Here is a 26,329-nt window from a genome sequence, read left to right on the forward strand (position 1 = left end):
ATCAACGGTAGGGCAGTTCTTCTGCCGAAGGCTAGAGTCCAGGAGAAGTGAAGAAGAGCCAAATGAGCCTTGTAGGAGAGGGTTGAGTAAGGGGCCCCTCATGTGCCTCACCCACCAGGAGAAAGTCATCCTGTAACCTTGGCTTTACCCACAGAACGTGGCAGGGTAAAACCTGGGAAAGCCAGAACCTGCGTAATCAGAAACCTGTGACAGAAGGAAAACTCAAGTATCTTCCACTAATAGAGAGCCACAGAAAAGCAGCAAGACTGCCCCCTGTTCAAGGTGGAACACTTGTGAGACCCGGAAAAACAAGGCAGCCCCACCCAGTTCCGGTTCACAGGCTTCATTCACCATAGATAGAAATACAGGTCGCTATGAGTTGGAATCCGCTCGACGGCACTGGGTTTGGTTTTTTTTTTGGTATATTAGTAGTGTCAATACTTAGGTAAGGGTTCTCAACTCTGTGGGTGTGTGCTGTGTGTCTGTGTCTGTGGGCGTGTGTGTGGTGTGTGTTTGTGAGTATGTGTGTGGTATGTGCGTGTGTGTGGTGTGGGAGCTGTGTGTGGTGTGGGAACTGTGTGTCTGTATGTGCCTGTGAGTGTGTGTGTGTTGTGTGCGTGCTGTGTGTATGTCCTGTGGTCTGTGATGTGTATGTGTGAGTGTGTATGTTGTGTATCTGTGATGTGTGTATGTGTCTGTGAGTGTGTGTGTATGTGTGTGTTGTGTATCTTTGATGTGTGTGTGATGTGTGTATGTGTCTGTGAGTGTGTGTGTGTTGTGTGTATGTGTCTGTCAGTATGTGTGGGCTGTGTGTCTGCAATGTGTGTCTGTGAGTGTGTGTGTAGTGTATGTGTGTGTGCTGTGTGTGATGTGTATATGTGTCTGTGAGTGTATGTGTGTGGTGTGTGTGGTGTGTGTGGTGTGTGTGGTGTGTGTATGTGGTGTGTGTGTGGTGTGTATGTGGTGTGTGTGTATGTAGGGTGTGTCTGTGTGGTGGGTGTGTGTGTGTATGAGTCTGTATTATGTGTGTGCATGTGTGAGTTTTTGAGTGTGTGTGATGTGTGCATGTATGTGTGGTGTGTGTGTGGTCCGTGTATGTGCTATGTTTGTGTGCGTGTGGTTTGTGTGTGTCTGTATTATTTGTGTATCTCTGTGTGACAGAACCTTTTATCACACACCACAGGGATACTCAAAGATGCACGCACTTTTTGTCAGTTTGGTGAAAACTATACACTGTTTCAAAAACAATGTTTTTAATGCACACGATGAGATAAACAAGTTTTCAAGGAAACCAATGATGTTGAGATAGTCATCAAAATATTATTAAAATATGCTGTGGTAACATATGGTCTTCTTTACTGTGTATTAAATAAACAGCTCTCCTTAAGAAACTCCCGATTCTGGTGAGCATGAACAGATGTGGAGATATCTGCAATAATTAGATAGGAAAATATCTGTGTGCTCTATTGAAGACAATGCTGCAGGGATTTCTGTTACTACTGTGTGTGTGTGTGTGTGTGTGTGTGTGTGTGTGTGTGTGTCTGTGAGTGGGTATGTGATGCTCTCTCAGTCTGGGCTCTCCAGAGGACTGAAACCAGCAAAACAGATATAACTCCTTGCTGTTGAATTGTTTCTGACTCATAACAACCCTATAGGAGAAAGTAGAACTGCCCCATAGGGTTTCCAAGGAATACTGCTGGATTCGAACTGCCGACCTTTTGCTTAGCAGCTGAAGCGTTTAACCACTGCACCACCAGGGCTCCAAAACCAGTGAAATATATATACATGGAAAAATTTGCTTCAAAGAAATGGTACATGCAGTTGTGGGGGCTGGCAAGTCCCAAATCCATGGGTCAGTGGGCAGGCTGGAGGCCTCTGCAGGCTTACATCCTAGGAACCAAAGGTCAGGTGGTAAAAAAGAGTGCAGGGTCAAGGGGGGAAACTCTGCCAGAACATACGTTTATATACCAGAGGCAGGCCACGTGCTCATGGACACTCCCATTTCAACTGATTGGCTTCTTACATCAGATCACATTATGGAAGTTGAATATATTACATTATGGAATGTAATTACATTACATTACGTTATGGAAGATGATTACATTACATTACATTGCTTTATGGAAGGTGATGACATATCATTTTAGTACCTTATATTATTTAAGATGATTACCTTACATTACCTAACATTACATTATGGAAGCTGATTACACTACATTGCGTTACATTACATACTAGCAAAGGCATTCAACTATGTGGATTATAACAAATTATGGATAACATCGCAAAGAATGGAAATTCCAGAACACTTAAATTGTGCTCATGTGGAACCTGTACATACACCAAGAAGCAGTCATTCAAAAAGAACAAGAGGATACCGAGTGGTTTAAAATCACGAAAGATGTGCATCAGGGTTGTATTCTTTCATCATACTGTAGGCTGAGCAAATAATTTGAGAAGCTGGACTACATGAGGAAGCATGTGTCATCAGGATTGGAGAAAGACTCATTAACAACCTGCGATATGCAGACAACACAACCTTGCTTGGTGAAAGCGAAGAAGACTTGAAGCACTTACTGATGAAGATCAAAGACTACAGCCTTCCGTATGGATTACACCCCAACATAAAGAAAACAAAAATGCTCACAACTGGACCAGTGAGCAACATCATGACAAACGGAGAGAAGATTGAAGTTGTCAAGGATTTCCTTTTACTTGGATACACAACCAACAGCCATGGAAGCAGCAGTCAAGAAATCAAACCACACACTGCATTGGACAAATCTGCTGCAAAAGACCTCTTTAAAGTGTTAACAAAGATGTCATCTCGAAGACTAAGGTACGCCTGACCCAAACCATAGTATTTTCAATAGCCTCATATGCACACAAAAGCTGGACGATGAATAAGGAAGACCAAAGAAGAATTGATGCCTTCGAGTTATGGTGTTACTGAAGAATACTGAATATACAATGGACTGCCAGAAGAATGAAAAAAATCTATCATGGAGGAAGTATAGCAGAATGATCCTTAGAAGTAAAGATGGTGAGCCTTCATCTCACATACTTTGGACATGTTATCAGGAGGGACCAGTACCTGGAGAAGGACATCATGCTTGGTAAAGTAGAGGGTGATCAAAAAAGAGGAATTCCCTTAACGAGGAGGATTGATATAGTGGCTGCAACAATGGGCTCAAACATAACAACGATTGTGAGGATGGTGTGGGGCCTGGCAGCATTTCGTTCTGTTGTAAATAGGGCTGTTATGGGTCAGAACTGACTCGACGGCACCTAACAAAGCAACAACATAACACTGTGTTACATCGCAGCATCCCATTATGAAAGAACAACCAGCCCAGTGTCTGCCCAACCACTGAGAATCTAGCATAGCCAGTTGCTGCATTAGCCATCACGGATGCCTGTGTTCATAACTGAAGGAAATGCTGACTTTCAGTTCCAGCTTAGTGAGGGTAACGATGGACCTTCTCTTGTCCATCCAAAGTCATGGAACCCACAGATTCTATCCAAGGGCACAGGGGGTAGGGGTTGGGGGTCTTGTGGACACTGAGCAAGGAACTTCTGCAAGACAGGGCTGTGAAGAGGAAAAGTATTTATTTGTTAATTTCTTTTAAAAAATCTGCGTGTTTAGGTCAGTGTTTTGCCCAAGATGGAGGACGTAATGTAACTAGGGTCTAATCTAGGGCGTAGACCATGTGACTTATTTTTGGGTCCAGTGAGAAAGTAAGGAATCTACTTCATTAGCATCTTCATACCATTATTATTTTTAAAAATTTGAAAGCCTCGAGGTCAATTCATTTTGAGAGCCATTTGCTGCCGTTTCTGATAAAACGCACTTCATTTCAATGAACTATGATTTAACATTTATAAGACTTTGGAGATAGATGGATGAGGAGATGCCTTTGGCCCCCATCATATAGTTCTGACTTTGCCGTAATCCCCTCTCTTGACTTAGATCTTCTTATTCCTTCCTTTCTTCCTGAACTCTACCCTTCTGTAAAAATGGTGTGGTGGAGGTGTCTGAACTCCTTTAACTTCACTAGGGAAGACACAGTCATTAGCAGCAGCAACCCAGGGCTGATCCCTGTGAGATGGAGGTCAGACATGCCTCCTCTCTCCAACACTTTCACAATTATGACACCAGTCGTTCCTCCCAGAGTACTCTCTCCTTCTCCGCTGGGTTTGCTAATTCATTGCAATGGCCAAACTCACAGAATTCTCAGACCATTCTCACAGTTATGGGTTTATTAGGGAAGTAACAGGTTACAATGCAGGACCAGGAATGCCTCGGGATACAGCTCTTCCATTAAGACAGTCTCTTCTCAGCTTTGCCGCAGGCATGCCTCCCTCTGGCCCTCGGCCCCTCTGCCTGGCCTCTACTCTGTTCGGGAAAGTCTTACACGCTCTTTAGCTCTGCCAGTTAGTACCCGGGGGCAGCCCACTCCGCCAGGACCCTCGGCCTGAAGGCACTCAGCTCTCTCACTCTGTAGATCAGCAAGCCTAGATCCGTTAACAAATGCCTGGAGGCACCCCACTGTGCCAGCAAGCCTCTTGCCCAAGGCACTTGGCTCTCTCCATCCCTGAGTTGGCACACTTACTGTAAGCGCCTTACTCCACGGGCCAGGAAACCCACCGCACTCTCTTCTGCCAGTCTTCTAGTTCTGCTGCCACCATTTCTCTGCCACAGCTCTCACCGTCTCTGGCCATCTGTGGTGTGATCGTGCTCTCTGTCTCCGGGGTCTAGGAGTTCCCCAGTACAGGGACCCTGGGCCCAAAAGACACATTCCACTCTTGTCTCTTCTTCTTGGTGGTAGTCAGGTTCGCCCTTTCCACCTCTAGGATGGCTCATTTTAAGCCTAGCAGGATGAAAAACTGATGAATCCTCTTGTTACGGTTCCATACACCTTATTTACTTGGTCCTACACCCTCACAATGGAGCCCCAATGGCATAGTGGCTAAGAACTCAGCTGTGACGAAAAGAGTCAGCAGTTTAAATTCACCAGCTGCAACTTGGAAACCCTATGGGGCAATTCTGCACTGTCCTATAGGGTTCTTATGAGTCAGAGCTGACTCAATGGCACCTAACAACAACAAGGGGGCTGTGCACCTTCTTTATATTATTGCCAAGCTGTTCAATCCCCTTGGTGGGCCCAAAGCACCTTATTTGCATAGTCCAACACAATCATTTAATGGGAGTTACAAGACCATGCAGAAAGACCATATAAAAGCAATCCATCCTTCCTTCAGCCTCTCTTCCTTTCTCACGTCCCAGGCTGATGGGAGATACAGGTGTTTTTAAAACTGTCTCGTCCTTCAATTCTGGACCTTGGAAGCCCTGGTCAGTTCCCAGTGATGGAGGAGACAGAAGGGCCCGTGAGTGGTGCAAAGGTTAAGCGCTCGACTACTAACCGAAAGGTTGGTGGTTTGTAGCCATCCAGAGGTGCCTTGGAAACAATGCCTGGCAATCTGCTTCTGAAACATCAACCGCTGAAAACCCTATGGAGCACAGTTTTCCTCTGACACACATGGCGTCGCCATGGGTTGGAGGTGAATCCGTGACAACTGGTTTGTTGTTTTGGTTTTGGATGCTGTGGGCACGTTCTCAGTTAGGTTTTGACCCAAAGGCAGGAAAAACCTCCCTTGATCTCTAAATCACCGGGGATGAGTCTGTTCTCATGAATAAGGTTCACTAGAGTGCAGACAGGACATTTGGGGGAATGGATGGAGGTGGTAAGTTTCAAAACTGAACATAAATCCTACTTTTCCCAGGAGATTAGACAGACTCCTGCTCAAGAAGTAAAATACGTGAAATAAGGATTGTTTAGTAACCTGTGGCCCCACACCATGTAAGCACCTCACTTTGTCTCTGTCAGCGAGTCTATACCATCAGAAACACATGAAAGAAAACATAATTGAAAGCAGGAATGCAAACCGAAACCTGTAGACCAATCTTTACTGCTGCACTTCACTCATTAGCCTAAAGATGGAAACAACCAAAATGCCCATCAAGAGATGAATGGATAAACAAAATGTGATCTGTGCATTCAATGGAATATTACACAGCCCTAAAGAGAAATGAAGTCCTGATGCATGCCACAACATGGATGGACCTTGAAAACATTATGCTGAGGGAAATAACTCAGTTGCTAAAGGACAAATAGTATTTGTTCTCACTTATATGAAACAAACAAACATAAAGAAACCAACGATTATTATTGTGAAGTTCTTGGCTGCTAACCTAAAGATTGGCATTTCAAACCCAACCAGCAGCTCCACGGGAGAAAGACCTGGTGATCTGCTCCCATAAAGATTACAGACTAGAAAATCCTACAGGGCAGTTCTACTGTGTCACATGGGACCACTATGAGTCGATGGCACCAAACAACAACTTCTATATGTAAAATGAAGTAACACCAGAGGAACTAGATGGTGCCCGTCTACCACTACAGACTATTCAGATCAAGGCCACAATCGATGAACCCTGAGAGAACTGGAGAAAAATGTGGAACAGAGCTCAATTCCTTAAAAAGTCCAGACTTACTGGACCCGTTGAGACTACAGGACTCCATGAGATTATTGCTCTGAGATACTCTTTAAACCTTGAACCAAAACTAGCCCTTGAGGTCACCTTTTAGGAAAATAACAGATTGGCACACAAAATAAAGGGTAGTACCGATGAGTACGGGCCTCCATTAAAAAACCATCTATATGAGGGCAAAAGGTAAACAATGACTCTAAAGCCGAGATGAGAAGATAAGGGGGAAGGGAAACTGGATTACCGGAAATGAAACAACCGGCATGCGATTTAACAGAATGTTGACATCTTGTGAAAAATGTAACTGATGTCGCCGCTGAACAATCTGTATAGAAATGTTCAAATGAGAGCCTAATTTGCTGTGTAAATTTTCATTAAAAACACAACAAAATACTTAAAAAAATAATATAAATGAAATGAAGCAATGTTAGCAAATAGAATGCATGCTACACAAATCAGGAAAAAGTAGGGTAGTGCTCCAGCTGGTGTTATGCAAGATGGAACTGGTCCTTGAGTAGGTGGTGTCTCGGGAACAGTTCTAAAGACATTCTTTTCCTTGGACATTGCATAGTTCATTAGCAGACGCTAAGAACAGCAATTTCAAAGCTACTTGTCAAAGACAGAGAAATTCTCATCATTACCACTGGAGGTGGTTCTCAGGGCTGTGTTTACTTGGGAGGATGAAGTTGATGTTACTGAGGTTTCCTTCGAGGTATCTAAGCGTTCAGCCATCAGCAGACCCACTATCAGCTGGGGTGGGGGTCCTACTGGTTCTAAGGAACTAGCTCCATTAGCCCGTGCTATTTATAAATGAAATGCTCTTTTCTTACTAAAGCCGGCAGTTTTCTGTGCAGGACAACTCATTCAATTTTCCCTCTGTCTTAAATATTTCCTTTCAATGATCAAGATAACTTTTGCTCACCCTGCACAGCTATGAGAAAGTCCCTGGTGGTGCAAACAGTTAAGCGTTCAACTACTAGTCTGAAGGTGAGACTTCAAACCCACCCAGGGTGTCTTGGAAGATAGGGCTGGTGATTTCCTTCAGAAAGGTCACAGCCTCGAAATCCTTATGGAGCGCAGTTCTACTCTGCTCACGTGGGGTCACCATGACTTGGAATCAACTTGATGGTAACTAACAACAACAAAGCTATGGGTAATCTTCTCACAGGAAATGGTAAGAGATTGCCTGGCAGCTGGAATTCCTTAGTTTGCTCGCAAAAGTGCAGGTTCTGAAAACCGGTTCTCAACAATTTTTTTTAATGGTGTTAAATTCTTTTTCTTTTTTTTTCTTCTTTCCTTCCTTCCTTCCTCCTATCCTTCCTTCCTTTCTTTTTTTGTTGAGAACATTCAGAGCAAAACATACACCAGTTCAATAGTTTCTACATGTACAACTCAGTGACACTGATTACATTCTTCAAGTTGTGCAACCATTCTCACCCCACTCTTCTGGGCTGTCTTACCCTCACTGACATAAACTCACTGACCCCTAAGACTTCAATCTAAACTTTCGAGTTGCTGTTGTCAATTTGATCCCAAATAGATCGTTCTTAAAAGAGCACTTTTTAAATTATGCTTAGCCGAAGTTGGGCAAATCTAGTAAAATGCCTGAGTCTACCTGTCTTTACTGCTGTGTAAAAGAGCAAGTCCAATTATCACTCACCCCGATGGAATTCTTATGGGCATAAACCATAGGAACTAGAACATGGAGCCTCGGGGAGATTTATGGTGGGAATTTAAGCAGAGCTGTTTGAGGTAGGGTTTTTTGTGGCACCCACAGGAGACAAGCTAAGGAAGGTGCCATGAAACCTAGCATTGGCAGTGTGTCTGTCTTCAGTATCCAGGTTCCTTCTGTATCTTTTCATTTTAATTTAATAAGCATTGCTGGAGGGCCTTCTGTTTGCCAAGTACAAATACTAATCACTTTTTATGGTCTTTGCCCATTTAAGTAAATGCAAATTGGCTGACATATCTGTGGCCTCCTATTATACGTTATTTGGAATTGAATTTTTTTTTTTTTTTAAAGAATGTGGCTACTTAAGCTCCTTCAGACACAAGTATCATTTCCCCTTTTCTTCAGGAGCAATTATCTTTCTTACGTTGTGGCTTCTTCTTACTTAACTGGAGAATTTTCTGTCCCCACAGCCTCCTGTATTTCATCCTCAGGTGGCTTTGAAGATAGCAGGCGAAGGTTTCAGAGAATCCTTGTGCTGAGAGCAGCTGCAGAGATCACTGGGAACGAGCTCTCATCTTGCAGCTAATGGAGCTGGAGTCCAGGGCACTGAGTGATGCCCTAAAGGTCACTTGGACAATTAGGGATCAAGGCAGTGGCTAACTTGGGTCATCTGACTCCTTGCCCCAGGCATGCCTTTGGGACCCTGGTGCTTTTTTTTTTAAATTGTGCTTTAAGTGAAAGTTTACAATTCAAGTCAGTTTCTCATATAAAAACTTATACACACATTGTTATGTGACCCTATTTGCTGTCCCTACAATGTGACAGCACACTCCTCTCCACCCTGTATTTCCTGTGTCCATTCAGCCAGCTCCTGTCCCCCTCTGCTTTCTCATCTCCCCTCCAGACAGGAGCTGCCCATATGGTCTCATGTGTCTACTTGAGCCAAGTATCATTTTCTGTCTTATAGTGCAGTCCAATCCCTGTCTGAAGAGTTGACTTCAGGAATGGTTCCAGCCTTGGGCTAACAGAGGGTCCAGGGGCCATGACCTCTGGGGTCCCTAGGGACTCTTGTGCTTTTTATGGGATGTGTGGGCATATTTTCTGTTCCTTTGAACTGGTAACACAACCTTAGAGAAAACAGTTTGTTTTTTCTGCACTTTTCAAATATAGGGTATTTTGATAATGCATGAGAACATAAAGTTAAGTAAAATCTGTGAAAACAAATATCTCTGAATTAAAAAACCTATATAAACAAGTATCTGTTTTACAATATAAAATTTATATTGCAAAATAACAATGAATATGAAACAGTACACACACATATGCATATATATGTGTATTTATATACATACACACCACACACACACATAATATACACAAAAAAAACAAGGAAACCATTGCCATAGAGCCAGTTCCAACTCATGATGACTGTGTGTATTTCAGAGTATAACTGCTCCATAGGGTTTACTTGGTAGAGTCGTCACAGAAGTATATCTCCAGATTTTTTTCTGTTGTGTCACTGGGTGGGTTCACACTTCCAACCTTTAGGTTAATAATTAATTGCAAACCATTTTTGCCACCCAGGGAGATATATGTGCGTGTGTGCATATATATGGGTAGGAGCCCTGGTGGCATAGTGGTTAAAATGCTTGGCTGCTAACCAGAAGGTCAGCAGCTCGAACCCATCAGCTGCTCCACGGGAGAAAGATGTGGCATTCGGTTTCATAAAGATTACAGCCTTGGAAATCCCCTGGGGCGGTTCTCCTCTGTCCTATAGTCACAATGAGTTGGGATCAACTCGATGGCAGTGGGTTTGGTTTTGCTTTGATTTTATATATACATATGTGTATGTATGTCATGAAGCCGTGGTGGTACAGTGGTTAAGAGCGTGGCTGCTAACCAAAAGATCGGCAGTTGGAGTCCACCAGCCACCCCTTGGAAACCCTGTGGGACAGTTCTACTCTGTCCTATGGGGTCTCTATGAGTTGGAACCTACTCAATGGCGAAGAGTTTTTTGGTTTTATGTAAGTCACACACACAGCTCAATGTGTGTGTGACATATTTAACTAAATACATAATACATATATATGTGCAGTTTGGGGCAGTGGTGGTAGAATTCTTGTCTTCTGCGAGGGAGACCCAGGCTCAATTCCTGGCCAACGCACTTGGTGCGCAGCCGCCACCTGTCTGTCACCCGAGGCTTATGTGTTGCTGTGATGCTGGACAGGTGTCAGCAGAGCTTCCAGACTGAGAAAGATTAGGAAGAAAGCCTTTTGTGATCTACTTCTAAAAACCAGCCGGCGAAAACCCTGTGGATCACAAAGGTCTGATCCACAACGCATCATGGGGATGGTGTAGGACCTGGCAATGTTTCGTTCTCTTGGGCATGGGGTCACCATGAGCCGGGGGCCGATGCCACGGCAGAGAACAACAAGAATATACAGTTTAAGGAGTAAAAATTAGTCAAAAATGAAATCAAAATTAGTCTGTCCCCCAGAAACACAAGAAAGGGAAAACAAGAAATGTCTACAGGTTGCACACAGTCTTGGGAATAACTCTTCAGTGCTTTCTTGGCCAACATGATGGCAAGACTGTTGTACATGCTCAGTGGTTTGGACAAGGGCCGCGGTCCTCTGCTTTCGTTTTCCCGATGCCCTGGAATGCAAGATGGAATGGAATCTTCCCAGCTCCTCTGCTTCTGCCAAGCCTCCCCTCCTCAAAGCTGCTCGTCCGCAGCTTCTTGGCAGAAAAGAAGGGTTGCTGCTCCCACTTCATTTATTCTCTCAATTTTTAAAAGATATGCATCCACCAAGTTCCCTGTCTTCAAATATATTAACACAGCCATAGAAAGGAAAGGTCATAAACACCCAGGAGGCATCACTGTATTCCTTATAAGCCCAAACTATCAAAATACACTTAATTAGGGCTTACTTATATTTTTAAAATTAAGGCAATCAGAATTTGAGTGACGTGTTCTTTGGGGAGAAAATCCTTGCAACTTTTATCTGGACTCACATTCTGATGTGCCTGAATCGGCTAAAAAAAAAAAAATTTTTTTTTTTTTTTCTAAACCTTGTCTTAATTACAACCTCAGCTACAATAAACAGCCTTAATTACAACCTCAGCTACAATAAACAGCCAGTAGGGCATTATTGTAAAATACCCATCAAGTCATAAATCGAGTTGAAATACAATTCTAAGATTTTATGGTTTGGGCTTTCTTTGCATAAACTATAAAAAAGTCCTTCTTAATACCCAAATTGTATATATTCAGTGATGTTATGATTATTATTTTTTATTAGAGTTTTTATTAAAAAACATTTTATTTTATAGTATTCCCTTTTTTTATTTTGGGGAAAAGGTAACAAATACAAATATATATCAATAATAACAAATCGCCCTTTGTGGAATCCGGAAGTATAAATATTCAGTGAAATTATGACTTTTTAAAAGTTTTTCAATATTAACATTTATATTTGCTTTTAATTAGAATTTTTTTCAAAGAGATTCATTTTGTAGTGACCTCTTTTTTTTATTTTGGTAAAAAAAAGAGGAAAACACACACACATGCAAATATGAATAACAATGTATCACCTGTTGTGGAATTTGTCTCAGTCTGTGAATCTTACAGGGGAGGTCTTTTATTTTTTATTTTATTTTAATTCAATTTTTTCTCCCACGAATATATACCAGTTAAATTTGCCAGTATTGTTTAATGATGGTGATGGACACTCAATAGGTTTATTTTTAGAATCAATATTTATTGTAATGTTAAAAATTTAAACGTGGCTAAATATTTGAAGGTAACATGTATATATATATACCACACTGTGGGGGCCTGTGTGTGGCTGTGATGCTGGAAGCTATGCAACCAGTATTTCAAATACCAGCAGAGTCACCCATGGGGGACAGGTTTCAGCTGAGCTTCTAGACTAAGACAGACTAGGAGGAAAGGCTTGGCAGTCTACTTCCAAAAATCAGCCAGTGAAAACCCTATGGATCACACCAGGACATTGTCCAATGGACTGTTGGAAGATGAGCCCCCTAGGTTGGAAGGCACTCAAAATGCACAATGGCCACAACAAGGGACTGAAGCATACCAACGATCCTGAAGGTGGTGCAGGACCAGGCAATGTGTTTTTCTGTTTTGTGGAGAGTTCTCACGAGCTGGATCCATTTGGAAGACAACTAACAGCATCGCCTGGGTCCTAGTTAGTTCTCAGATGCCCCTGCTTTCTTTCTCTTAGATCTGGGCCATGTCCAGGTCTCTTCCTTCCCCTGAGAACCCTCTGGGGATGTGGGTTTAGACTGAGAGTGACCGACTTGTTCATAAATATGCCATACTGGTATGACCTAACAGATACATAATCATTTGTAGGTCCTCTCATCTGCTTTGAGTTCAAGAACTTAGAGAGTGGGGCATAATTCCTCACAGAATTCTTTTTGTAAGACCTGGGACAAACCCACCAAGTGAGTTCTACACGTAATGAACCCTAGTGTCCAGGGCCTGTGGAGTGGCTTGGGTGGCCTCTCTCATTTTGCCCTTAAACAGTAGTAATCAGACAGTAATGTGAAACCCAATGATTTCAAATTACTCGCTTTTGGATTGCTCAATACTAATAGCTGATTGACACCAGAGCTAAAGTATCTGGGAGTCTTGAACGGGTCTGTGTTTGAACTCCTAGCATTTTGTATTTATTGAATGGCTATCTTCCTTCCCTGATCCTTTGTACACAGCCTCACTTCCCAACAAGTACAACCCGCCATTTTGCCTAAAGCCCAGAGAGAGTCCTTGGGCTCACAGACATAGCCCCACTGTCCAAATGAAAAGTTAGTGGCACTACCTATTCCAGTGATGAGGAGCCCCGGTGGTACAGCGGTTAAAGCCATTGACTGTTAACCGAAAGGTTGGCAGTTCGAAACCACCAGTGGCTCCGCGAGAGGAAGATGTGGCAATCTGCTTCTGTAGACATTCATGGCCTTGGAAACCCTATGGGGTCGCTATGAGTTGGAATCACCTCCTGGGCAGTGGTTTTGGATTACAGTGATAAAGATTTTGGAAAGAAGAGCAAGGCTGGTTGAAAAGCTGATGGGCTTTCAGGGATGTTGAAGCATCCAAACTTGTCATTGTCTCTTCCTTGTTTTTGGCTGCCTCTTAATTATTCAGAAATTGGATCGCTTTGTGGCAGAAATCCAAATGTCGCCTACGGTGGAATTCAAAGACAGAAGCAAACACATACATCAGCCATTTGGTGTAATGTTATTTTTTACTTCCAAAGCACCCATGGGCATTTTTGGTGCATTTTCATTCAACTCTGATCCAGTTTTCTGATGATGCTCCATACTACTATGGGGTTTCTCTCCAAAGGCACTATTACCCTCTGGTGGATCCAGATCTGATAAGTTTTATCTATTTATTTTTAAATAGTTGTTTTATGCGTTCTTCTCACTGTTCACATAAATAAAATCCATAATTATATTGCAGTCCAGAAATGCTGTCAGTATCCCAGAAATCCCTTACAAATGCTTTTGTGTATTTTTTAAAACAATTTCTTCTGTTGCTGTTGTTGTTGTTGTTGAGACTATACACAGCAGAACATACACAAATTCAACAATTTGTACAGGTACAGTTTAGTTACATTGATTACATTCTTCAAGTTATGCAACCATTCTCACCTCCCTTTTCTGACTTGTCTCTCTCCCATTAGCATAAACTCACTGCCCCCTAAGTTTACTATCCACTTTTTTGAGTTGTTCTTGCCCATTTGCTCCCACACAGTTTTTAAAACAGCACAATGCTCAAGGAAGACATGGTTCACTAATCAAAACAAAATGACAGTTTTGTTTAAAGAAGACTTCAGGAGATATTTTTGGTATAAGTTTGAAGGTTTCAGGATTATCTCAGGACAATAGTCTTGGGGGTTCATCCAGCCTCCATGGCTTCAGAAAGTCTGGATTCCATGAGAATTTGAACTTCTGTGTTTTCTCCCTTTCGATCCAGGATTCTTCTATAGAATCTTTGCTTAAAATGTTCAATAATAGTAGCACCATCCAGTTGAAGAACACTGTATTTAAAGACGTACCCCTCGCAACATCTAAAGAAATGTTTTCCATCCCTAAGAGATCATAAGTAATAATACCCACAGGTGGACAGTGTTACTTCACGTCAGGTGAACAGTGGTTTATCTACCAGTATTAGTCCTAGTATCCGTTCCCAAGATAAATTGCGTAGGCAAATCTTTTCTTTATTAATCTTTTTTTGTGGTTATATATATATATTTATATATATATATATATTTAACACAATATTTACCAATTCAACACTTTTTACATGTACCATTTGGTCACACCAATTACAGTAATCATGTTGTCCCCCCATCACCAGTATCCATTGCCAGGTTTTCCATCCACATAAGCACATACTCAACGGAGGAGGAAATTCTGGAAAGGAACCGTTAACCCCTCCTATGTTCAGCAGGAAGGTAACAGAAATGCACTCTCAGCTTTCTAAATAGACTGCAGGGTGAAAAGTACACTCTCCAAGGAACACTGTGGCTTTCAAGAAGGTGAGGATAAGCGTACAATGCTTCTAGTCAGGAAGGACTTTTGATGTTGCGTGTGCAACTGAAGCATAGACTTGAGATGCCCCATCTTGTTTAGTTTTTATAACTGGGGTCTGAGGTTCAGGACAATGAATTATCCAGACCATAGATTTGTGCAATGGAGTGGCAGGGTTCTGAGTCTTATCCAAAGCCTACATTCTTCCCATTAGCTGGTGCTGCCTCTGTGGTATGTAGTAAATACCCACATTTCATTAAGTCGTTCGAATTCACACTCCCATTTTCCCTGTACTAGTGAACTTTTGGAGCTCTATGCATCTCTTCTTAGGGAAAAGTGATAATTTTCTTTAAATTTTGTAAACAGAGTTTTGGGGGTACCTATATGTTGGTTGGAAACCCTAGGGACATAGTGATTAAGAGCTACGGCTGCTAACCAAAAGGTTGGCCGTTCAAATCCACCAGGTGCTTCTTGGAAACCCCATGGGGCAGTTCTACTCTGTCCTATAGGGTCACTATGAGTCAGAAGTGACTCGACAGCAATGGGTTTGTTTATATGTTATCAGGAGAGATCAGTCGCTGGAGAAGAGCATCATGCTTGGTAAACTAGAGGGTCAGTGAAAAAGAGGAAGACCCTCAATGCAATGGATTGACACAGTGGCTGCAACAGTGAGCTCGAGCATAACAAATCCATTTGATGGCAACTAGTTTTTTATCCATTGGTTGACCAGTCTTGTAAATAACAGTGGAATCAGGAGATATGGTAGTCAGCTATATAACCTGTATACCTTTTCGAGATTTGTTCCAGTCATTCAATAAGTACCTGTTGAGTGTTGTCTAAATGTCCGGCACTGTTCTAGGTGGTTGGATATATAGCAATATGACAAGAATTAAGACCACCAATGTTCTTGCCAACTTCTATCACATGGTGATGCTAATATACAAATCAACCAACAAACAGGACTTTTATGGTAAGGAGGCTTTAGTGGCAAAAGCCTCAGCTCCTAACCGAAAGGCGAGTGGTTCGAACTCACCTAGTAGCTCTGCAGGAGAAAGACCTGGCGATCTGCTCTCGTAAAGGGATTAAAAAAAAAAAACTCAAACCTGTTGCCTACGAGTCAATTCTGACTCATAGCGACCAGTGAAGTTTACAGCCTAGGAAACCCTATGAGGCAGTTCTACTCTGTCACATGGGATCACCATGAGTCCTAATCAACTCCACAGCGCCTTACAAGGAGGACAGAGTGATGGTGAGGCTTGTTATGGAGAAGACAGTGTTTTTAGTGGTGGTTGCTTTTTCCTTATCGTTATTCTCTGCTTGTTCTTCCCTGTAGGCTGATGGCTCTGTCTGGGAGTTTCCAAAAGGAGTTGCTGCCCTTGGGAATGGTTTGATGGTCACCTCTTCCTTGGAACTTTGTACTTGCTGGAATCCGGCTCCAAGATAAAGGGGGGATTGCTTTCTCGCCATGGGCTGCCAAGAACACGTCTGTGTCTGCTCTTGACCTTGGGCCCCATCTGCTGAGGGTGTGACGCTTCCTAGCTCATCACCTCCCCTTGGCTTGTTGCTCCCAGATTAACCCTTTCTCTTGGAGGGTTTACTTCACAGTGGTGGGTCTTCCTGGGGCTGTGTCACAGAGACGCCTGCGAATGTGTGTGTGAAAGATGTCGAGGCCCAAGGGACTGCTATGGCTTCCATTGTTCTTCACCCCAGCCTGTGTCATGTTGAACTCCAACGTCCTCTTGTGGATCACCGCTCTGGCCATCAAGTTCACCCTCATTGACAGCCAAGCCCAGTACCCGGTGGTAAACACAAATTACGGCAAAATCCGCGGCCTAAGAACACCGTTGCCCAATGAGATTTTGGGTCCAGTGGAGCAATACTTGGGGGTTCCCTATGCCTCACCTCCCACCGGGGAGAGGCGATTTCAGCCTCCAGAGCCCCCTTCCTCATGGACTGGTGTTCGGAACGCCACTCAGTTTGCCGCTGTGTGTCCCCAGCACCTGGATGAGCGGTCCTTGCTTCATGATATGTTGCCCATCTGGTTTACCGCCAACTTGGATACCTTGATGACTTACGTCCAAGATCAGAATGAAGACTGCCTTTACTTGAACATCTATGTGCCCACAGAGGACGGTAAGTCCTTTGTTGAAACGGAAAACAATACCCGTTTACTCAGTCTGGGGAGACTGGCCCTGAAGTTTTTCTTTTTTCTAACATCCTGTGCATGTTATTTTGTGGAACTCACTTATTTTTTTCATATTCTTTATGCAATTATTGCAGTCACTTACCATGCGTTGTGCTTATATTTACTAAAGGTCTAGTGGATGAAGAAAGCTATAATTAATGCATTTAATTATCTTCAAATATGGTCTTCTTAACGTTGCCACCGTGTTTATTTTTAGATGATAACCAGTAGGAGCAGACAGCGTTCTATATTAATATGTCATACCTGTAAAGGAAGGAATCGAAGGAAAATAGTAGCGTGCACAGAAGTGCCACAGTTGAATCTGCAAGCTGAAGAAATGTTAGGGGATGATTCTTTTTGCCTTAATGCTCTGAGTTTAGCGCTTTCTTTGTGGAGTCTTGAAAGGAAGAACATGAATTCTTTTTCATACCTAAGCAAAGTATATTTCACAAAATGGCCGGAGTCTCCCGTTTAGAAACCATTTTGTTCACATAAATGTGGACCTTGTTTACTTCCAATATTCACCGCAATCAAATACGCACGTGCATAGTCAGATAATTTCAGCTTCGTTAGAAACTCACATGCCTGCCTTAAGAAAGGGCCGTTTTCTGTAAAATAACAGTGAAAAATCTCTAAGAACGATAGCATTCGGTATATTGATTTAAGTCAATATTATTAAAATTCAGACATGTCCATGCCTGTGTAGATTTCAAATTACATTTCTCTATAAAGACTAAACCAGAATATAGGGGTGCCACGATGATATCACATTTCTCAGTTACCATTTGCGTATGTCATTTTTTAGGGAAGAAGGAAAAGCTTATGATGAAATATGTATATATAAATATATATATGTACACACACACACGTATCTATAAAAGCCATACATATTCCAGTAAAAACCATATATATTTAACTGGAATTTTAGACATTATTTCCTACAGAAACTACTGTGTGTTTTTTTATATTATGGGGAATTTTCTTTTTTGTGTGTGTGCCAAGTCTTGGAAAATATTTCCCACTAAGGTTTGGCTTAATGTCTGAAATGAGCCACTGTGTTAATTCAAGGATCTCCAGCGTTTTCATTGCACCTGCCACTTGGGTTGTTCCCCTTGCGAACGCCGTTAGGTAGTCTACATAGAGTGCCCCCAAGAACAAAGAGGGCAGTGAGCAGCACAGACCACAAAGAGAGGCCCAGAGAAAGGAATGAAAGGACTGTGCTTCATTGTATCAGTCCTTTCTGGCATGCTGTCTGCGTTGTTATGGAGACAGAACACACAATTACCTTGTAAAGCCGAGGTCTGAATGTGACTTGAGCAGTTAGACTGACATTTGGATGCGGTGCTTATGAGGGGTGCGCCTAACCGCCTGGGTGTACGACAGCCCCCAAGTGTCTGCTTTGTGCTCCTAGGCCAAGGTGGATAAGGGCACCCAAAACCAATTAGAGTTTTCATTGAAGCAGCCACCTGGGGTGCAGTCTGTCCTGCAAGGAACTATTCAAATACAAAATGAAAAGAGGGAAAGGCAGAAAAGGAAGGAAAAAAAAAAAAAGATAAAGAATTATAATTGCTTTCATAATACATCTGACGTGATAGTGCCATGAGCCGGTGACTTTACGGAGGTGACCGTAGGGATAACCAGTGCACGTCACATACAAAGCCTGCTTGTAGGAAAGGTGAGGATCAGACCACACGTGAAGAACAATCAATAGCCTCCCTGACTATAGACCCATATATGTGCAGTTTCGTGGATGGGACCCATAATCAATTCGACCATTTCATTGTGGTTCAGTATGGAATAAGATATTAGGGCTATAAAAAACCCTGAAAAATATTACCTTATGAAAAAGCAATCTCAACCTGAGAATAAACCCAGTTCCACTAGTCCTTTCGGTTTTTGAGAGAAATTCTGCATACAGGTTAAGTGCTGAAAGGTCAGCGATTTGAAACCCACCAGCCACTCAGTGTGAGAAAGATGTGGCAGTTTGCTTCCGTAAAGAGTACAACCTTGGCAACCCTACGGGGCAGTTCTACTGTGTCCTATAGGGTCACTATGAGTCGGAATGGACTCAGCGGCGATGGATTCTGCATACTTGCTCTTGACAAGATGGTGAGAAACATAACGGGAGCCTGAGAAGGTAGACTAGATCACCTCATGGAATGTGAATACTGGATTCTTGCTGGTGAGAGTTGCATATTTGCAAAAATAACAGATCACACCTAGTAGGTCAGGAGTTGTGTGTGTGTGCACGTGTGTGTGTTTCAATACGTATATAAACTTGAGAATCAATATGGCGGATCGGATGTTTAATCATTGATTATTCGCTAAACGAATTAACACCACTTCCATATCTATATGTTGAAATTACAGAGTCATGTTGATTCTTCCAAAGATCTTCCTTCTGGGCATGTTTTATTTCATAGGATACATCTATTTTACCGTGTAGACAGCCAGCAACACTGGATATTTGGAATTCCAAATCCCACCTGGATACTCCAGTTCTTATTTGTCTTCCTTCAATGATCAGACTGGCTTGAATTCAAAGTTATTACTTCCATGTAACGTGGGAATGTATTCACAGAATGGACAAATGTAGCCTTTATTCCAGATACTCACACTTAACCGAAAACCAATCCCATTGCCATCAAGTAATTTCCAACTCATAGCAACCTGTAAGACAGAGTACAAGTGCCCCGCAGGGTTTCCAAGGCTGTAATCTTCATGGAAACATATCTCCCTCCCGCAGAGCAGCCGGTGGTTCCAACCACTGATCTTTCAATTAGCAACTGAGCACTTTAACCATTGCACCAGCAGGGCTCCTTCTACTTACAGTTACTTATCCTTGAATTTAAAATTCAGTTGCATGAGGCAAGTCATTACAGATGCCTCCGTAGCATAAGGGTTTTGTAAAATATACGTTTTTCTACTGCAAAGAGAATAATTTTTCAAGACCCTTTGAAATACCTCAGTTCTTGCTGATAGTGATTCTGGTAATGTAAATGGTTACTATGAGCTAAGAAACTTAGGCATCTTTTCTGAAACTATTCTTACTTAGTACATGTCAGTAAATCATTTGAATTTTCATTGATTATGTGCACTTGATACTTTTATTATTTTCTAGTTGTTGTTAAGGTGGCAGACTAATCAATTAACTTGGATCGCATATGTAACCTTTTGTAAGATGCTCAAGTAAGGTCAGAACCAGTCAACCCAAATGGAAGTATCCCAGGGATCATTGTTGTTAGTGAGGAAAGGGCAGAGCCTGAACAAGCATTATTTGTGTTCTTTGTGTGTGTGTGTGAAAGAGAGAGAGAGAAGGGGTGAGGGAGAAGGAGAGAGAGGGAGAGAGAGAACATGGGGAGAGAGAGTAGGGGGATGGAGAAACGAAGAGAGGTGTGGGTGAGTGTGTGTGAGAGAGAGAGACAGAGAGAGAGAGAAGGGAAAGGCAGAGGCAGAGAGGGGGAGACAGAAGTTGCCTTTGGTGCGTAGTGCAGACTCTGGTTTACCAGCTGGATTAGAGACAGATTGTGCAAGTCAAGCTGGCAAGTCTGAATCTGACATGGAAGTAATAGCAAGCCCACGCTGATTCATAAGTGAAGGAATGGCAGTGTTGGCACTGGAATTCGGAATTCCATCCCGCTCAAAGGGTGGACTGAAAGCAAAAAGTCTATTGGGACATTCCAGCTTTCTAGTAAAGGCCTACACTATTGTGTAAAAGTCAGAGGGCTACAAAGTTAGATGAGGGGTAGTTGGGTGGGGCAAACACTTAACAGGCTCAGCTGTTCACCTAAAGGTTGGCAGTTGAAGTCCACCCAGAGGTACCTCAGAAGAAAGGCCTGGTGATCTAAAAACAAAAAATCGGCCATTGAAAACCATATGGTTAGAATGATAATTTAAAAAAAAAAAAAAAGTAAGGGAAAAAATATAAGGCACATTTGGAATGAAATGCCCAGACATGACGTCATATTAAACCCAAAGGGTGAGGATGAAAAGCTACGGATGCATTAGGGGTGCTGTGAGGATCGGGAAGTAACTTTCACTGGGAAGAACCATGGTACAGCTGACCTGAAGACGTACTTCCTCTCTTTGTCCTCAAAGAAGCATGCGAAGACTTGTCCATGAAAGATTTCTAGGTGGCAGTCATCCTTCCTTTCTGCCTCCCATGGCTGAAGACATTGGGGAAGAAGTGGACACATATGAAGCGGAGTCATTGCCATCACCCTTTCATAGTATGATGGTAACAAATGCCACTCACATTCCTGTAAGGATGAAATTCTACTTTTCTCAGGAATAAAATGAAAGGGAAGATGTGCGTAGAGGTTGAATGGTATACCCCCAAATGACATGTCCATGTCCCAACCTCTGGTACCTGTGCATGTGACCTTATTTGGAAAGAAGGTCTCTGCAGATGTCATAAGATGAGGTCATAATGGTATAGAGTGGCCTTGAATTGAATGACTTGCATCTCCGTAAGGGGAGAGAGAGGGAGGTTTGGATACAGAGACACAGACACACACAGGGAGATGGCCACCAAGCGAAGTCAAAGGCAGAGATTGGACTGACATATCTACAAGCCAAGGAATGCCAAGGAACGCCAAGGATTGCCAGCAAACGCTAAAATCTAGGAGAGCAGCATGGGAAAGATGCTTCGCTAGAGCCTTCCGAGAGAGCATAGTCCTGCTGACACCTTGATTTTGAACTTCTAGCTTCCAGAGCTGTGAGAGAATAAATGTCAGTTGTTTTTAGCCACCCAGTGTGTGGCACTTTGTTATGGCAGTGTTAAAGCAGTCGTCGTTGGTTGCCATTGAGTCAATTCTGACCCATAGAGACACCACGTGACAGAGTAGAACTGCCCCATAGGGGCTGTAATCTTTATGGAAGCAGATCACCAGGTCTTTTCTCCCAAGAAGCCACTGGGTGGGTTTAACTACCAAACTTTCTGTTAGCAGCCAATAGTTTAACCATTTGTACCACCAGGGCTCCTATCCATCTACCTGCCTATCTATGTATCTGTCTATCTGTCTATCTATCTATCTAACTCTATATCTATCTCTCTGTCTCTAAACATCCATTCATCTACTAATCTATTATCTAGGTATCTAGGTATGTATGTATCTACCATCTATCTATCTTTATCCATCCACCCATTATCTCTATATACATATGTCTGTATGTATGTATCTGTCTGTGCATCCATCCGCCCACCCACCCACCCACCCATCCATTTATCTATCTGTATATACATGTATATGTTGTTGTTGTTGGATGCCTTTGAATCAATTCTAACTTAGAGCAACCCCATGTGACAAAGGAGAACTGTTCTATAGGGTTTCCTAGGCTGTAAACTTTCTGGGAGCAGATTGCCAGGTTTTATCTCCCATGGAGCCACTGAGTGGGTTCGAACTGCCAACCGCTCCTTGAAGAAGAAATTACTGAGCACAAATCATCTTTCCCATCTTTTTCTCCCAATGTGGCACCTGACCTTTTTAATATGTGACCTGAGTAAACATCGAGTGATTATTGATGGAGAACCTATTAGATCCAAGACTTTGTGCTTTGTGGTGGAACCAAGATGGAGCAGACACAGGCGCTGCCCTCCAGGAAAGTGCACATGTGTGGAAGAACAGTTAATAAGCTTAGAAGTCTGGAACTGGAGGTGTCTCCATCAGGGAACAAAGAAAGCCCCATGACACTTCAGAGATGGATCTTTTTCAGGGGAACTCGATGGAAACTCTCAATAGTTGAGCTGTGCCCTGAATGTTGTGTGAGACATGGAATGGATTCATCAAGTGGTACTGTGATAAATACCAAATGTGAGTGTAGAAATCTGTGGGCATTAACCCACTTGGTGCACGTTAGTCCTGTTTTAAATGACTTTTAAGGCGAAATGGGGAAGAGGCTATTAGTAAAAAATTAGTACTGGTCTGTTATTGGCAGTATCATGTTAGGAAATTTCTTAAATCACCGGACCCTGCTGACACCCAGGGTTTTACTGTAGGCAAGCTTCAGGGAGAGTTGTAGAAAAGACAAATGGTCTTTCTTCCCATCACTATTTTCAAATAAAATGAGTTCATTTATGGACAAGTCTAAGCACTAATTAAAGGTACTGACAATTTATAGCTTAAACGTCTGGTTGTTGTTAGGTGCCGTCGAGTCGATTTTCCACTCATAGTGACTTCATTTGTCAGAGTAGAACTGCCCAATAGGGCTGTTGCTGGGCTTTAGAACCTATTGGAGCCCTAGTGCCGCAGTGGGTAAGCACTCAGCTGTTAACCAAAAGGTTGGAGGTTCAAACCCACCCAGGGACTCCTTGGGAGAAAGACCTGGGGATCTGCTCTCTTATCCTCTCTGAAATCCTGATAAACATTACCTGCCTTCTATATTAGCCAGGATTTGATTGCTTCCATGTGATAGAAATCTAAAACTAGCCTCAATCTGGCTGTGGCGGAAAATTGAAATTTATTAGAAAGATACTGTTACCCCCAAAGTTTTTGTAAAGGTTGAGAAACCTACTTGGAGGAAGAGTAGGGATGTTGCTGGGCTTTAGAACCTACTGGAGAAGCAGTGACCCAGGTGCTGCTGTAAATCTCCAGGTTTTTCTCTTGTGGGTTCTCAATTTCACTGAAACTAGACTTAGTGTAGGGTGTAAGATCTACGGCTGCTCACCAAAAGGTCGGCAGTCAGAATCCACCAGGTGCTCCTTGGAAACCATATGGGGCAGTTCTACTCTGTCCTGTAGGGTCGCTATGAGTTGGAATGAACTTGATGGCAATGGGTTTCGGTTTTTGGTTTCGACTAAGTTAAGACAGTGAGATACGTTTTAACCAATCAACGCCAACATTCAACAATGCAAAAATATTTAAATAATTCCGGTGTTCATCTGTTAGTGGGATGTCTGACTTGTGTAGACACAGCTTGTACGGGAAGGTAATTATGAAATATCATGAAACTGACTTTCCTCCAACACAGATTAGTTGAAAGGTATTTAGTGTTTTGTGAACACAATTAACTGGTGTGTATTTCCAGTAGCATGTTTTGCTCTCCCAGCTTAACAGGTTTTAGCAATTTGAGCGTAGAATAATAACCCTGAAAATGTAGAATAATCCCATTTCGTTAGTAGAAAACACGGTTGTCTGAGTGATTGGCAGAAACAGGTGCCCTAAAGAAGAGAGTTCCCCCTGTATTTGTAATTTTCTGTTAAATCAATTTTAATTCAGTGCTATTTGCAATTTAAATTTTTTTTTTTTTTTTTGTTAGGGTAGAAGGAGAACAAGTCCAAATTATCTAGAATATATTAAAAATGAATTTTGTTACTGTTAAAAATAATCAAAACTCAAGGAAATTGACACGTGGGTCTATTCTGAGCAGTCACTCTGTATGCATCTAGGTAACCATTCTGATTCCAAGAACAAAGCAAAGGGCTGGAAGTTGGCTGGTTACAATGAGGCTTATAAAGAGAAGAGGAGGGAGAAGAATAGAAGATCAATGATTGGCTGGTACTAATGGGATTGATTGGAAGCTGCCCCTGTCCCCTTTTATTGAGATCAACTGCAATCTGATCCCAAGGTGGCCTCTGGCCCTCCCCCTACCTGCAGCCAGAATACCTTTTGAGATTTAAATTAAGCCTGGCTTGCCCTGGTGGCACAGTAGTTAAGAGCTGGGCAGCTAAGCAAAAGGCTGAGAGTTTGAATCCAACAGCCATTCCTTGGACACCCTATGGGACAGTTCTACTCCATCCTATAGCGTCACTATGAGTTGCAATGGACTTGACATCAACAGGTTTGGTTTGGCTTCTTTTCCTTTTCTTGGTTTTGAACAGGAAAGAAAAGATTAGCAATTCTGGGTGAAAAAAAAGGCCATGGCAGGATTAATTCTGGGTCAGGAATTTTTTTTATGGTCAATATTTGGTTTCGTGGGTAAGTGAAACCTTCAAATCAAAGTAAGATGTCTATTACTAATTTTTCTCTTTGGCACTATGCATGGATAGCACAAGAAGTATTACAAAAACAGTCAAAGATAGAAACTTCAGGTGTAACTAGTCTGCTGGCATCTTTGGCCATTTCTAATGATTTACTAATTTGCTTTCCCAGAGTCTCGATCCTAGACCAGGTTAGTTTTATTTGTTGCCAAAAAGCATTGCCAGTTTGGAAACTGTCCTTTATTTTCCATACTCTCTTGGCTAAACCACTGGACCGCTTTAATAATGATTACTGTTTTATACTCAGCTATTTAAACATAAAGGGTAGTGTTATTATACCCTAGGATTAGCGTTGTGTGTGTGTGTGTACCAAATATCACATAAGAAGTAATTATAAAATGGAAAAGATCGGTGCTTTCTTATACCATTAATTTTATGTGAATTTAATGTTGATTTCCTTATACCATCTTTTGTGGGAAGATTGATTTCTTTTGTCCGCCTGAATCAGTGATGGACAGGATGCTGGGGTTGAAAGTAACAACAACAACAAAAAGAACAAAACCCAGTGCCGTCGAGTCGATTCCGATTCATAGCGACCCTACAGGTAGATCCCTCTTTTTCTACTCTGCTTTTTGGTTCTCTCAAACCAGGCTCTTTTCCTCTGTGTGTGTGTGTGTGTGTGTGTGTGTGTGTGTGTGTGGTGCCTCTGAGTCAGCTCTAACTCTGGAATCTCCATGCTTCGCAATCACAACACATTCTTCTTTATGTGAAAGAATGCCTTCCTTGGAGAGCTAACAACCAAACTGCAGTTAAAGCAAATGGAAATGAATAATTTGAGACCTCCAGATTTAGGGACTAAGGGAGGGAGTTGTGAGATGCAAAACAACAGCTATGCATAAATAAAGCAGACCTCCAAATCGCCCCGGAACTAAAAGGCAGAGAAAGCAGGGAGGAAGTCTAAGAAAGAGTGGCTTAGTCAGGAGCTAACGACTTGTTGGAATACCATCAGGATGAGGCAATGTGGCCTCTGTATTATCATCTCAATCTAATATTTTGTATTTAGGTAAAATATAGACACGTCTGTATTTAGAAGCATACCTAGGTTTTCAAAAGTTTGAAAGTGAAGGCAGGTGAAAAAGGGAGGAAAAAAAAATCCCCTGTTAGCTTTGAAATATCTGATTATTGTTGGTTTTGGGATGGGTGTTGGTATATGGTTGTGTGTGTGTGTTAGTGTGAGAGACAGAGAAAGGGAAAGACAGACAGAAACAGAGACAGAGGGAGACAGACAGACGGATACGCACACCCACACACAGAGATAGAGAGAGGAGAAACTTGGAGGAAAGACCAAGCGAGAAATATCGACGATTCAGTGAAGATCAAATGCATGATAATTTTCTAGGAAAAATCATACCAAATATGTACAATACTATACAGTGCCTTCTTCTC

The 26,329-nt window shown here is 42.3% G+C and overlaps 1 protein-coding gene across 7 annotated transcripts in view; it reads left to right on the top strand.

Annotated features, from left to right (window-relative positions):
* Positions 1 to 26,329, top strand: part of NLGN4X (neuroligin 4 X-linked) — a 620,760-nt gene that overhangs the window by 325,347 nt on the left and 269,084 nt on the right. For all 7 annotated transcript variants that reach the window (XM_049872280.1, XM_049872286.1, XM_049872283.1 and 4 more), the window contains one exon: positions 16,114 to 16,913. In XM_049872280.1, the coding sequence (XP_049728237.1) occupies positions 16,442 to 16,913 (472 nt within the window). In that variant the 5' untranslated portion in view covers positions 16,114 to 16,441. The remainder of the gene's footprint in view (positions 1 to 16,113; positions 16,914 to 26,329) is intronic.

Source organism: Elephas maximus, chromosome X, assembly GCF_024166365.1.
Source record: "Elephas maximus indicus isolate mEleMax1 chromosome X, mEleMax1 primary haplotype, whole genome shotgun sequence".
NCBI lineage: Eukaryota > Metazoa > Chordata > Mammalia > Proboscidea > Elephantidae > Elephas > Elephas maximus.